Genomic DNA, 15,947 nt, shown 5'->3' on the forward strand with positions numbered 1-15,947 from the left:
ATATACATTGATTGATTTCCATTTTAATTCCAGTTTAAGGCAATCAAATAGGTTTAAATAGGTAACAACTAAGGTTTGATCAAGCCCATATTAGCTCATGGTACATCTCTCTCTCTCTCTCTCTCTCTCTCTCTCTCTCTCTCTCTCTCTCTCTCTCTCTCTCTCATTTACACATCATGAATCATGATATTGAAAAAAAAAATCGCTACTTTCTAAAAAAAAAAAAACCTGTCACGGTTGAAGCATTGTGATATGTTTATTCAAATATAAACAACATCGTATAATTAAAATACGAACGAAAGAACTGGACCCAACTGTTAATTCACCCCAAACGGAGCGATGTACACCGTCACATGACGCGCTATATACCACGTGTACTTCCATAACACTTCATTCCATTAGAGCACAATTGTACGTTCCTCATCAAATAGCTATTACGTTTCTACATACATGGATTCTAACAGTATACACACTCAATAAAATAAAACTTGTGTTAGTTTTTTGTTTATGTTTTCACTCCATTATCGGTCAGCAGTTGTAAAATTTTAGCGTTCCCTCCTTGAACGGCGAAGAATGCAGCATTCTGCCCATTATAATCTTTACTGTGGAGAAGATCAGGATATTTTTGGATGATATAACGACTCATTTCTAAGTTAGAGTGTTTACAGACTACGTGAAGAATGTTCCGGCCGTATTTGTTTTTATGTTTGACGTCTACTTTTTTATCTACCAGTAGTTGTAGAATTTTAACGTTTCCTCCTCTAGCGGCGTGTAGAGCAGTATTCCATCCATCATTATCTACACTGTGTAGAAGGTCAGGGTATCTTTGGATGATATAACGACTCATTTTTAAATTAGAGTGTCTGCATGCCACGTGAAGAATGTTCCAGCTGTATTTATTTATATGTTTAACGTCTACTTTATTATATGCCAGTAGTTGTAGAATTCTGACATTTCCTCCTCTAGCGGCGTGTAGAGCAGCATTCCATCCATCATTATCTACACTGTGAAAAAGGTCGGGGTATGTTTGGATAATATAACAACTCATTTTTAAATTAGATTTGAGAAATGCCACGTGAAGAATGTTCCAGCCGTCATTATCTTTATGTTTGACGTCTACTTCATTATCCGCCAGTATTTGAAGGATTTTAACGTTTCCTCCACGAGCGGTGTGTAGAGCAGCATTCCATCCAGCATTATTGACGGTGTGTAGAAGGTCGGGGTATGTTTGGATGATATAACGACTCATCTCTACGTTAGACTGCCTACATGCCACGTGAAGAATGTTCCAGCTGTATTTATTTATATGTTTGACGTCTACTTCATTATCTGCCAGTAGTTGTAGGATTTTAACGTTTCCTCCTCTAGCGGCGTGTAGAGCAGCATTCCATCCATCATTATCTGCACTGTGTAGAAGGTCAGGGTATGTTTGGATGATATAACGACTCATTTCGAAGTTAGCATATATACCTGCCACGCTTAGTATGTTCCATCCAGTTTTACTTTTATGTTTGACGTCTACTTCATTATCTGCCAGTAGTTTTAAAATGTTAACGTTTCCTCCCCGAGCAGCGTGTAGAGCAGCATTCCATTCATCATTATCTACACTGTGTAGAAGGTCAGGGTATGTTTGGATGATATAACGACTCATTTCTAAGTGAGAGTTTCTACATGCCGTGTGAAGAATGTTCCAGCCGTTATTGTCTTTATGTTTAACGTCTACTTTATTATCTGCCAGTAGTTGTAGAATTTTAACGTTTCCTCTGTGAGCGGCGTATAAAGCAGTATTCCCTCCATCATTATCTACACTGAGTAGAAGTTCGGGGTATATTTGGATAAGATATTCACACGTTTCTAACTTCACATTCTTGCAAGCTTCATTTAATGCATTAGGAATATCTTCTCCCTTGTAGTAATTCTGTTCGTTATCAGTCGGTGTTTGTAAAGAGGTGATGTCTCCTACATTTCCTATGAATTACAGAGAATTGAATAAATGATTTCGTTACTCTGAGTTAGGTTTTCTGTATTATGAAATCTAAAGACTAAAGATAAAATTGATACAAACAGAAGGTTTAAGAAAACACTGTATAGGAGCCACAATACATATATAACTAATAGGATCCTCCATTAATACGAGTTTGGGATAGGAAAATCCCACCGAGTTAACAAGATTTAAAGCATAGGACGAGTCTTAGACCGAAAAGCCTATTTCTGAGAAATGAATTTCCTACCCAACTCTATTAAACATTTTATTGACACCATCAAAGTCATTTAGATATTTTGAGAAAAAATTCAAAATTACATGTACCAATATGAATTTAAATGCAAAAACTAGTAAAAGCATAGTCAAATTAGTTTATGCTTAAGGTAGATATTGCTAGTTTGACACTAAAAAAAAATAATCATTGAAGTTTTCAATTTTGGTATATGTTTTGGCGAGGCTTTGATATAAAACATATTAAGAATCAAGGTAGATAATCGACCTCTTTTTTTTTTTTTTTTTTTTTTTTAGAAATATGGCGATTTTGATAACACCTTCTTTTGTCTGTGTAAATTGTAAAAAGTGAAGAAAAATAAGTTGAATGCAATATAGAAGAAGAGCTATAACATTTTTAGTGTAAAAAGAATCGTAACTTGTCATATATGGTTTAAAACAACCTTTCATTTGATTGTATATTTCACATCAAATTCAAATTCAGCGATCATTATAAGCATTCAATAGGATTACTTCAACAATGCTGTATTGGCTATTTACTTTGAAATAGCTCACAATTTGTGTACCAACTGCATAAGAATTACCCATCAAATTTCTTATTTTATTTCATTAAGTAGTTAATAATTAGTAAATTAAATTTAATAAAACAAATCATACACCATAATGGGATTCAATATGAAACTAGCAACAAATTTCTAACCCCACCGCCTTTTAACAAACTAAACAATTTCTTAAGAATTAAAAGGTATTGTACAGAATCTATCCAAACAATATTGCTGAAATTCCGTGATTCTTTGCATTTAACATTTATAAATGAGGGAATATAATACAGAAGTATGTACTTTGAATTTCAACTATCTCTTCTGGCATTTAATGAGAATATATAAATTAATCATACATCATCATATTTGATACTTTAAAATAGAGATTTATCACATAAATAAAGTGCACCGTCACGGCACATTATACGCCCGTCACATATTGTTAACAGTATAGATTGTACCCATTAAAACATTTTTTTTAATATCACCTTAATTAAATGTCACAGTGACCTTAAAGTAGGATGCGACACACCTTCTACCTAAGATGCATTAGTTGACCAATTTTGGTGAATTTAGGTCTAATAGTTTTCAAGTTATGAGCCGGACAAGTTTTTGCCATATATGGCCATATCTTCTTAATGAAAAGTCACAGTGACCTGGTTTTAATGTGCGACACACCTTCTAACCAAGATGTATCTACAGACAAAGTTTGATGATTCTAGGCCTTGTAGTATTTAAGTTACGGGTCGGACACGAAAAAGCTAACAGACGGACGGACAGACGGATATCTTCTTAATGAAAAGTCACAGTGACCTGCTTTTAATGTGCGACACACCTTCTACCCAAGATGTATCTACAGACAAAGTTTGATGATTCTAGGCCTTGTAGTATTTAAGTTACAGGTCGGACACGAAAAAGCTAACAGACGGACGGACAGACGGATATCTTCTTAATTAAAAGTCACAGTGACCTGGTTTTAATGTGCGACACACCTTCTACCCAAGATGTATCTACAGACAAAGTTTGATGATTCTAGGCCTTGTAGTATTTAAGTTACGGGTCGGACACGAAAAAGCTAACAGACGGACGGACAGACGGGTATCTTCTTAATGAAAAGTCACAGTGACCTGGTTTTAATGTGCGACACACCTTCTACCCAAGATGTATCTACAGACAAAGTTTGATGATTCTAGGCCTTGTAGTATTTAAGTCACGGGTCGGACACGAAAAAGCTAACAGACGGACGGACAGACGGACAGACGGACGGACATGAACACCATACCATAATACGTCCCGTCTTAAGACGGGCGTATAAAAATTCCAACAAATGAAAGGTGAAAATAACGAAGAGTGGTTAATCTCATAACTCCTATAAGCAATGCAAAATAGATAGTTGAACAAAAATATTTATATCTGTTTTTGTTTAAAATAAATATCCACTAACATATGTCCATCAACTCCCCAAATTGAAAGTAGTCTAAATTACACCCCACTCCCTTTAATGTACTGCATGATATGGAGGAGAAAGCATAAGTAGGAACAAAGACATAATGAACTGCACTTTGTGCATTGAGGAAAAAGATGGAGAAAAGATTCAACATCAATGTGACCAATGTCATTGTTGTACAATGATAGGTGAAGATAACGAACAGTGATCAATCTCAAAACTCCTATAAGCAATAAAAAATATATAGTTGGGCAAACACGAACCCCTGGATATACCAGAGGTGGAATCAGGTGCCTAGGAAGAGTAAACATCCCCTGTCGACCGGTCACATCCACCGTGAGCCCTACATCTTGATCAGATAAACGGAGATAACCGTAGTCAAAATCAGTGTGCCAAGAACGGTCTACAAAAATAATGACTGTTATATTGAAGTTCCAGTATGAAAGTGAACACACCCTTGTACATGAAAACAAAGGCTCATAGACCTTATTGATCACCTGAGGTTTAGTCAAAAGTATCAATCACTAGCCCCAAGGACTCTGAAACCTTGAAAAAATTCCTGTTATGAATACCTCAGCTGAATTCTAATTTCAAGCAACAATATATAAAACAAGATATGTTCTTAAACCTTAAATGCCCCCACCTACCCTAAAGGTACCCATGTTGATGAAATACGTTACATGAAGGCCCTTTTTTTACAGTGAGAATCTCTACCTCTTAGATCATTAAATTTACAATTTTGGTGGAGGCCTTAATTTCCTGCTCTACATGACTATATGTATGATAGATGTACAGTTGTAGAAAAGAAGATGTTTGAAAAATCATTAATTTTTGCCCAGCCCCTTAAACTGCAAGCATGCTGGAGTCCTGCAATTAATGACAATCTTTTTCCCAAAGATGCTTCATACCAAATTTGAAAGGAATCAGAATGGTACTTATTAAGAAGGAGTTTTAAAGATTTTGTTACTGACAGATAGAACGTACAATAATAATGTTTCAGATGGATGGACAGACAGACAGAAGGACAATGAGTGATCAGAAAAGTTCACCTGAGCTTTCAATTCAGGTGAGCTAAAACCGTTATCTTACAGGTATTTCCTCAATTTTCAGTTTAATGTTTGTTTTGTTTTTTTAAAAAAGAACAAGCATCATTTACAAAGCAAAATATCTAAACACTAGTTTTCACATTTTCTATTCCTCTGTTAGAGACATGTCTTTAAAAAGTTTTGATGGCACAAACAGTCCTCCCTTTAAAACCACGCTCTACTAAAACACTGTTCACACCATGATCTGGATCACCTTTGAAATATTCTCTTTACTGCATCACTCCACCATTGCTGCGTTCTAATTTTGCTGCATGAAAAGGAAATATGTCAATATTTTTTCAATCACTAAGCCGTTTTTCATCAAATAGTTTATGTAAACTTCAAACGTCTTCCAAATGCATTATGCGCATCATACTCTATACCAGGCAATTTCTTGATAAGGGTTGTCTGCTTGTAATTGATTATTTATGCATCTATACAGCCACTGAATAGCTGAAGAAAAGTTGAAAAAAGTCCAAATTCCAAAAGTAGCTTGACAAAATAGGAATATCGTAAAATCCATTATTGTGGCCTACAAGTATTTTCAATTTCAGAAAATCTAAAAACTAAAACACAAAAAAAACACTTAACAATGCTTGATGGATACCGACACTGCAAACTTCTTTTCCATATAGAAACATCTGTTTCTTATGGAAACAGTATGATAATCCTGTAATCGCAGTTGCTTTCTGGTTGATGGCTGTCGAGGGCCAGTGTATACATTAAAAATCTCCTTTCCATCTTATGCTGACATGTTGCTTCTACATGTATGTCAAAGACAGCAAAGTTCTGCAAATCAGATAGAGACTGTATATGTGGAATGGACTCTGTGTCTGGAGCGTCGGAGGCATACATTTTGCTTTGATAAGTCTGTCCCTTCTTAATTGCCTTAGCTGTCTCATGCTGGACATTCTTTTTTTGAAATAGGTGAATTATTTTTAGTTGATTATAAATTGTAAACATGTATGTATACACTGTATGTTTTTGACAGGCACATCATGGTGACAATTAAAATACATGTTGGTGTGATGTTACTACAATAGGTTATAGGGTTGCAAATACAGGGGGACAAATCATTGCAAAATAGTGTGATTTCATTCATTCTTTTTTTCTAGTTGATCATAATCCACTAATTGGGCTTATTTCAATCATCTGTAGGCAGTGAATTACTTTGGCAAATTAATTTTAGTGCAATAAAGGAATGGGGTCATTTTTGAATATTTTTAAATTTTTCTTCAGAACTACTTGAAGGTACATGTATTTGATGAACCTTGACATCTTGCCATAAAGAATCGATATACAAAATATGAACGCTCTACCCCAGATAGTTCAGAAGATGTTGATTAGGTAGTACGTCAAGGTCAAGGTTTCCTTATCTGATCTGTTAATTACCTTAAAAACAGCCGTCTACATTTTAGAGATATTTTGGAGTTATTTCTTTTCTGCCACAGCTTTCTTTTCTCCTTGTACATTGCCTTATTCTGTGTTATTTTCCCAGGAGGTAATAATGGATCTTTATTAATCTGTAAATAAAAGGTGAAGATAAAGAACAATGATCAATCTCATAACTCCTATGAAAGGTGAAGTAAACGAACTATAAGCAATGCTAAATAGATAGTTGGGCAAACACGGACCCCTGGATACACCAGAGGTGGGATCAGGTGTCTAAGACGAATAAGCCTCCCCTGTCGACTGGTCACATCCGCCGTGAGCCTTATATCTTGATCAGGTAAACGGAGTCATCCGTAGTAAAAATCAGTGTGCCAAGAACGGCCTAACAATCGGTATCAAACACGGCAGACATCATTTGACCCAATGATAGGTTGAATTGGCAAACTAGATCGTTATAACGACCATAGAATTTACGACATCCTGACTTTAAATGAGACTATTGGAACCCCTGCACCATTAACGTTTTTGTCAGCAGCCTGTTTCGAATTAAAAACTGACCATAAGGAGAACAAACTCTTGCATATCGAATCAGTTGATAGATATAAACACCATATACAGGTGATGATGGAATATTGCTACATAAATATGGGAAGTTGACGATGGTGAAGCTGAAATCATCCCGTTGTCATGAAGATAAGTTGTCAGTGTGCCGTTGATGTCTGCTTTCAATAAAATATCTAAATATGAAGCGGAAGTGGGCGACTTCGTGGTGTCTTTTATTTCGAGTTCACAGGGATATATCGAATCGACACATCAATGAAAAGTTTTGCTAATATACAAAACGTCGTCGATATATCTAAATGTCGAATTCAAGGTCACAACAAGAGATGTTTTCTTCTTGTGTATAAGTTTTTGAATAAATTCTGCTTCATATGAATATAGAAACAGGTCAGGTACCAAAGGAGCATAATTCGTGTCCATGGGAATTCCAACAGAGTGTTGGAAGACCCGATCAACAAAGACCACGAAGATATAGTCAATTTTTGATATTTCAACTTCAGAGTACTTGTTCGTGGAATCAGAGCGGTGTTTAACAAAGTAAGTTGATGGATGATTGATCACTAGATATGAATATTTACTTTTTCCATTTTTGTTGTAGAAGCAACTGCCTATGATGTCAAAAAGTCTCGTCTTTAATTCATTGTAAGGAATGGTCATGTATAGTGTTGAAAAGTCGTAAGTTTTTATGTTATTGCTTTGAGAAAAGTTTTGCGATTTCAAGTTTACTAAAAGTTCTTTGGAATGTTTTAGGATCCACATTTGATTAACACCACTTCTGGCATATGTAGTCGCACAGTAAGTTTGAAGTTTTTCCTTCACAGCTGTTAATATTTTCGTGAGGAGCAAAGATAGGGGTTTCGTAGAGCACTTTCGGGATCCAGCAATGTATCTTTGTTTGTAGGGGTTTTTATGTAGTTTAGGAATCCAGTATAGGTACGGTAAATTATATTTATTCGACCCTTTGACTGGGATTTCAAATGTGTCTAAAACTGAAACATGGTTTTGAAGAACGTCCTGTTTTGAAAGGGCAGTTCGAGTATAAGTACGATTACCAAAAAAGGAATTAATACCAAGTTCGTTTAAAATACACTTGTAATAATGAGCCTTACAAACAAAGACAATGCTCTCACTAGCTTTGTCAGCTGGAAGCAAAACATATTCCTCATGTAACCTATCTAATTCTTTCATCACTTCTGGTTTACTAAACACAGAAGGATAGATGGTACGTACTTTTCTTTTATTATGTCTAATGCGGGGATTTAATATTCCTTTTATACTTTTATTCCATTCTGACAATGTATCAAGGTCTTTTTCATATTTAGCCCATCGTCTGGCATAATCTTCGACATAATTCATAATAGAGATTAAGCTCTGTCACCAATTAAAAGACCAAGGTTCTCTGTAATTAGGACCTTTTAGAATAAGTCATATGATGTCATTTTCAACTATATCAACATCACCAGTAATGACATGTCCAGCTGGACTATAGTTGAAAGAAGATGAAGAACAAGAACACCTTGGTGGATTACGTATAAGATGGTCTATATCTGGGCATTGCAAATTTTGCTTATAATTAAAAATATTGGATGCAATAGTAGAAGTATAGCTGTAGGAAATACAGAATGTAGACTTGAACTTAAATAAGTTGGAATACACGACTGAACCCTTTTATGACGGAGAATGTTGCTTATGTTGATGGTATCTATTCCTTTGTAAATTTGAACTTAAGGAACTGGCGTCATGATTTGGAAGGAATATCGTCCATGACCCGTGCTGGTTTAAAGAACCTGTGATAGGCAACATCCATAATCATAGAGTTAAGTCTATATTCAGGTGTTGAAAAATCCAAGTATAGACTAGCCGTAGTTTCTTCAAATAAAGTATGTAAAATCCTCAATGGAACAGAGTAAAGTTTTGTACGAATATGATGTGGACCTAATTGTCTGTTGACGTAAGGCAAATGTGAATCAAACGTGACATCATTTATACTTGGCCTTTTATATGAACGATGTACATTACTCCCTTTCCGTCTTTGGGTATAGGGAAAGAGTCCCATCACATTCACGTTATTTCCTTATGGACTAGTCAAATTTCCCACATCATATACTTTATCATTGCATCCATATGGAAATACAGTGACTAGGGTTCTGATCCAGTGATCTTCTCGTTGCCTACGAAAAGGGGTGCTTAATGTTGAATTGTTTGCGTGATGGTAAATTTTTCCCAGAAACCTTACCCTCATGGACAAGATGGAGTGGTCCGGTGCAATGAAATGCTTGTAACGAAGTTGGTTACCACCATTATTTATTTGCAATCTGTGCCCCGATATTCTTTTATTAAATGAACCCTTGTTTTCTCCCACATAGATTAAGCCACACAGGTTACACTCAATGGCGTAGACAACGTTAGAAGATTTACAAGTCAAATTATCAAAAGTTTTGGTACAGAAACTACGTCCAGTGAGATTACTACTTAATGAATTTCTAGTGATCGGTATATCATAAGTCTTGCAATTTTTTGTAGAACATTTTGAGATTGAACACATGGGGTCTGAAAAGGAATTATCAAAAATATCTCTTAAAGTAATTCCACCCTTCTGTGATGTCATCAGATTTTGTATCTGGGTTCTCTCTTCCACCAATAAAAACTGGGCGCCACCATATAACTGAAAAATTGTTGAGTGGGGCGGAAAACATCAAAACAAACAAAACAAAATATTTTTACAGACATTTTGTATATTTTTGTGAAGATACTGTTTTATGAAATTGTTATGAATGTTACTATATCGTCATAACCAGTTTGTATGAAATTTTGATAAAGCTGTTTAAGGAAAATTGCAATTTCTGACAGCGATATATGATTTTGTTTATGTATGTCTCGTGTCTTACATGTAAAAAGTGTGATGACCTATGCATTTTATTTGATAATTTGTTAGTTTTAACTCTAATGAATTGAAATAAATACATTTTTCAAACTTGTATCAGATAAAACTGCGAGTATGGAGTTACTTTAAAGGAACATAACAGTAGATTTATTTTATTGAAGAGCAAAACTTTTAAGCTACTTTTTTAAAATCTAAAACACTATGCTATCACTCTGACAAAATTTACTAATCTTGGGACAGTAATGTATGGGGTAGGTTAAAGCTTATAATCATTATTGAATGGGGTGTTGAATATTCATATACTAACCTATGGTCACTTTGATGTTGATATCGGAAGCACCTTTGCTATTTCTTCTTCCAGAGAATACTTGGCTGATACAACCACACAAGTCATCTCTGCACAAAATATTGAAAACACTCCCCAGCCCATACTGCATCTCGCTCGTGATATCTGACAAGTGCATGACTTAATTTTAGATGTAAACTTGCCGTTCAAACGCACAAATCCTTTTGAGGCCGATATGTCTGCTTCTTCAGATATCTTGTAACAATAGATCTAACAATATATTTAATTCCTGTTATAAAATTTAGAAATTCATTTCAAAATTAAGGATTATCTCCCTCATGCATAGCTCTTATCCTTGGACGAATTTGGTTCCACTTGTTTGGCACGCTGTTTTTGGCTATATTTAGATCTAAAACTTCATAGTTATTTCGGATTTCAAACATTTCGGTTGAGCATCACTGAAGAGACATTATTTGTCGAAATGCGCATCTGGTGCATTAAAAGTGGTACCGTATAAGTTTTACAATATTACCCCTGGGTCGAGGCCTCTGCTGGTGGACTGTTAGTCCCCGTGGGTCTCTACAGCCCAGTAGCTAAGTACTTCGTTACTAGCTTGAAAATACGGATGTATATTTAATTGCTGTTATAAAATTTAGAAATTCATTTCAAAATTAAGGATCATCTCCCTCATGCATAGCTCTTATCCTTGGACGAATTTGGCTCCACTTGTTTGGCACGCTATTTTTGGCTATATTTAGATCTAAAACTTCATAGTTATTTCGGATTTCAAACATTTCGGTTGAGCATCACTGAAGAGACATTATTTGTCGAAATGCGCATCTGGTGCATCAAAATTGGTACCGTATAAGTTTTATATGCTTTGATCGAAATGTGATGGGGTTGATAAATCCGGAAAAACAGTGCGTGCAGATTTGCGCATTGCATCAACCCACCCCACTCCTCTCAAATGGAAGGAGTGTGGGAACGTATGATTGGGATTACTAGATGCAATACTATTTGACTAAGGATCCAGGAATTTAACTCATGAGGTGCTCACAACATTTCCGGTAGAAGCCTCTTCTATAATCAATTCTATACCACTAGTGTCGGTTTCTACAGATCCTGAAAATTCACATGTGTTATCCCCTTCAACTTTGCTTATCCAAAGAACCAATGTTAAGGATACCATGTCAATCCTAGAGCATGTAAATCCGACTGAGCTGTTGCGTACACAGTGGAGGAGAGAAACCAACACTTATCATTCATATTTTGGAAACGCTGGAAAACCGACCTTGAACACTCTACAGTAATCTCAGCGAGATTCGTCGAGGCTGGATATTTGGACTGACGCCTCTTCCGAATCTCAGACCAGTGTCACATAATGTGATTCGGGAAATCTTGCCTGAACTTCGGCCGCTTGTTGCGATTAAAATGGGTTAAATTGAATTAGTTGTCCGCTTCAACTTTTTGCCTTAGACATCCTATTAACTTCCTATCACAATGAAACATGCATTTCTTACCTTTAGATGGTGTAAATCCCACAGTAATTCAAGTTGGCTATTTTCGAAGCCATTGCAAACGGCCACCATTTCATATTTTACCTTCTCAACACTGAAGAGTTCCGATAGTTTAGGACGCCTTCATATAGATTGATTAAATATTACAGTTTTCTTTCTATTGCTTTTAATTTTTATGCTTAAATGCTTTGTACAAAGTAATTGTCAACCCGTTAGTTCTGTATTTCCAATCATAGTACAAATTGTCATGAAATAGTATATCGGAACTCTTCAGTGTTGAGAAGGTAAAATATGAAATGGTGGCCGTTTGCAATGGCTTCGAAAATAGCCAACTTGAATTACTGTGGGATTTACACCATCTAAAGGTAAGAAATGCATGTTTCATTGTGATAGGAAGTTAATAGGATGTCTAAGGCGAAAAGTTGAAGCGGACAAGTAATTCAATTTAACCCATTTTAATCGCAACAAGCGGCCGAAGTTCAGGCAAGATTTCCCGAATCACTTTATGTGACACTGGTTTTAGATTCGGAAGAGGCGTCAGTTCAAATATCCAGCCTCGACGAATCTCGCTGAGATTAACTCTACAGATGCGTCGGAAATAGAATCTACCACAACGAAATCCGTCACCTGGTGATGTGGTGTTAGTTTGCGATAAAGAACTTTCTGGAAATTCTTGGCCAATGGGACTTATTGTCAAGTTTGTAACAAGTGATGATGATCAAGTGCGCAAAGTTATAATAATAATAATAAATTCTTTTATTTAGACAGGGTAGCACAATTAGTACAAATGACTAGTTTACATTGTGGTCCTGTATAAAACATATTGGTGCATCTGGTGCATCAAAATTGGTACCGTATACGTTTTACATTCATAGACAGATAAATGAGAGAATAGAAAAATAGATAACATAATATAAAATATACTGTGTGCATAAAATGTATACACGATATCACGGGGGGGGGGGGGGGGATAAACATACACATTATATCTATATATCACTTAACTGAGTAATAATGCTGCAAATATGCTGATTTAAAAAATGTAATAGATATTTGCAAACCTATCTATCTATATGAAATGAAGGTATGTATGCTTATCTATTGTGTCAAATGTATTGCAAATTCGATACTTTTTCGGATTTTCATAACATTAATATTTCATCTTATTCACTTTTCTTTATATATTTATTGTAGCTTTTCACCAGTCAGTCAATCAAGCAAGCAACCATGCATGCATACAAGCATTCAATCAATCAATAAAGATATAAAACTGGTTAACTAGCTGTTATGTTATGGACTATGAGACAGCATATAAAGTAAGGGAACTTTTAGTATCCGTTACGATCACTATCAACTAATCTGATGGGTGATAATGCAAAGAAAATATTATATATAAGCAAGATTAACGTCAATAATGTCAAATATCATTTGCGCCGCGGTGCAGATAACGGTAATATGCCTCACAAACTAGTTTAAAACTTATGAGGGAGGGGAACGTTTTAAACAAACAGACAAAAGAATCAGACAGGCAGACAGAAAACATGTACACTGTCACCGATGTTGGTCCAAAAACGGGATAGACCATGATAAGCTTTAGTATTAATTTACCTTCCAGCATGTGTATTTTCGCTTCTAAATCCTCATTTCTTCTTTTAACGAGTAACAGTATGATTCCTTCCAGGTCACCTTCATCTAAAATGTCGAAACAATTTCTTGGGATAACGCTTAAATTAAATGCTTGTAAAAGTTCGTAGTTAAAAAGGAACAACGTTTGGAAAATATTTCGAACGATTGCTAAAATTTTAAATGTTTCGGAATACCAATTAAAATTATATTTGTTATTAGATACACTTTTGAATTAGTACATTAGGGAATGTACATGTGATTGACACTTTACCATGATAGTATACTAAATACTATCAATTTTTTATCGCATGTTTACTCCTTTATCGACACTCGGGTCACCTCGGCCGATTCCATCTAACCTCGGATATATGATGTTTTCCGCCATAATACTGTAATACGTTTCGGGTATTCTCATACCCCAGATATATAGATAATTTTACTTGACGTTCCCTACACCTATTATTGATTCTTAAATAACTTAACTTTCTCTAGAATCAGTTAGAAATAAATTAGCCAGTTTATACAAAGCAATGATTAACAATGATTCCGAAAAATATACGGGTTCTAAGATTCTGCTTCTGTGCTCTGATTGTCTATTAGGTCTGAAACTATGTTTCCGAGCCTCTAATGCTCCCAGACCCCTTACACTGTACTTGTGTTTCAAACAATTTATTCTTTGTCTCTGAATTATGTTAGATTTGGAACCCAATGTACCCCAAATGGTATATCTGCAGTATATTGAGAGCCGCAAATGGAGCACACTAAATTCATTACCTTTTCGCCTTCCTTCTTCTTCGGCTATCGACAGACAACTGTGAGCAGCCGCCGCAATCGCTCTTTATATAGCAATTGACAGCGTCTGTCTGGATCACATAAACGTTTAATGACGTAAGCACAAAAGCGTCTGATTGATACTGAAGTTGTATACTTGCATCTCAATCACGGTAATTTCTACTACAATACGTACACGTATACCAGTGACATATAACATGTGTAACGTCACTGATCAACTGGAACTACTGACAGCTCCCGCGAAATCTAGTCCTTTCCATCATATAACACTCTCAATGTTTGTAACTGTTTCTCTTTAAGAATTATGGTGTGGGGGTTTTTTTTCTCCAAATAGGGGGCAGTTTTCTAATACAAAGTCAATAAAGCCATTTTGATAACCATTTTTTAAAAGCTACAGTCTTTCCGGGAGAGTAAATAGACGACGCATTACAAATGTTTAGCCTGGTTCCCGAGACTTCCCGCTCCCGGTGCTTGCATATCGGATGACATCGGGAACCGAGCTATACAAATGTGAGGCGTAGCTATATATCAATTCACGTCATACATCCGAGGTTAGATGCAGGGCACCGGAAATTGCCGAAGTTTGCCAAATGCTTTATGCGGTGGAATTCACCCATTTACATAAAAGTCAATTATAAGTACATTATGTTTCTCGAATCCCGACCGCGACAGACCTAAGTTGTTAAAACAGATAGTGACGGTTCCATTGCCAAGCGCTCGGCATCAGGTGTGAATGTCATGGGTCCTCGGAGATGACCTTAAGAACGGATGTCCCGTGTCGCAGTAGGTGTCGCATGCTAAAGAACCCTCACTGCTCAATGGCCGTAACCAATACAATCAATCAACAATCCTACACTGTTTGTAATGTCACAAACAAACGTCAATTTTACATAGACTGTTTACAAAATTTTCGAGAGCGAAGCAAAAGTCCCAATAATACAGTAATGCAAATGAATAACTGATGGGGGGGGGGGGGGTTAACATGTGATAAAAAGAATACACCATGCTTTGTGGTTTGATTTGATTTATATTCAAGCCAAGGTTCGGGTATAGTAAATTTGCAACGCGATGAATGTGAATCATATCAAACCACAAACCATGGGAGATCCTATATTTATTTCATTAGTCAAAAAAAGGATAGTCCCCGATGAGCTTTCATAGTTACCTTTCAGCAATTGTACTTTCGCTTCTAAATCCTTATTTCTTATTTTAATGATTGACAACTCTTTGTCTCGTTTGATTCCTTCCTGATATACTTTATCCAACCTCATCTCGAAAACATACGCAACTCCAATAAACAGTGCTAAAAATAATCCCACTACTCCTTGCTGATCCATGGTTAAAACTCAATACGTTGTTATCAAAACCTAATCTTTTATGGAAGACCTACTACGACAGATATAGGATATATGGAGGGCAATAGTCATTTTAAAAATCCAGGCAGGTAAACTTGTTAAAAATAATCCAAACGTGCATCGTGTTAATTTCTTAGCTTCAGCTATGTATATAAATTTACATTTACCCTTTATCCTGTAATAAAATGCATCAGAGAGTTTTGAAGTATATTTGCTTATAAACGTAAAGACCGAATCGCTATAAA

The 15,947-nt window shown here is 35.8% G+C and overlaps 1 protein-coding gene and 1 pseudogene across 1 annotated transcript; both read right to left on the reverse strand.

Moving 5' to 3' along the window:
• Positions 1 to 237: 237 nt before the first annotated feature.
• On the reverse strand, positions 238 to 15,745 carry LOC130048035 (putative ankyrin repeat protein RF_0381). Its single transcript, XM_056144024.1, has 3 exons — positions 15,513 to 15,745; positions 13,538 to 13,621; positions 238 to 1,968 (listed from the first exon to the last, which is right to left on the reverse strand). The coding sequence occupies exons 1-3, from the start codon at positions 15,682 to 15,684 to the stop codon at positions 506 to 508; spliced, it is 1,719 nt and encodes a 572-aa protein (XP_055999999.1). The 5' UTR covers positions 15,685 to 15,745; the 3' UTR covers positions 238 to 505.
• On the reverse strand, positions 5,303 to 6,437 carry LOC130048036 (uncharacterized; annotated as a pseudogene).
• Positions 15,746 to 15,947: the final 202 nt, after the last annotated feature.

The sequence above is a fragment of the Ostrea edulis genome, chromosome 7 (assembly GCF_947568905.1).
Source record: "Ostrea edulis chromosome 7, xbOstEdul1.1, whole genome shotgun sequence".
Taxonomy (NCBI): Eukaryota; Metazoa; Mollusca; class Bivalvia; order Ostreida; family Ostreidae; genus Ostrea; species Ostrea edulis.

Excerpts from the sequence above, each read along its gene's own strand:
- LOC130048035 (XM_056144024.1), bottom strand. The coding sequence starts at position 15,684 with ATGGATCAGCAAGGAGTAGTGGGATTATTTTTAGCACTGTTTATTGGA. Across the intron at positions 13,622-15,512 it reads GAAAGTACAATTGCTGAAAG|ATGAAGGTGACCTGGAAGGA; the intron begins GTAACTATGAAA and ends TCGACATTTTAG. Across the intron at positions 1,969-13,537 it reads GAAAATACACATGCTGGAAG|GAAATGTAGGAGACATCACC; the intron begins GTAAATTAATAC and ends TGTAATTCATAG.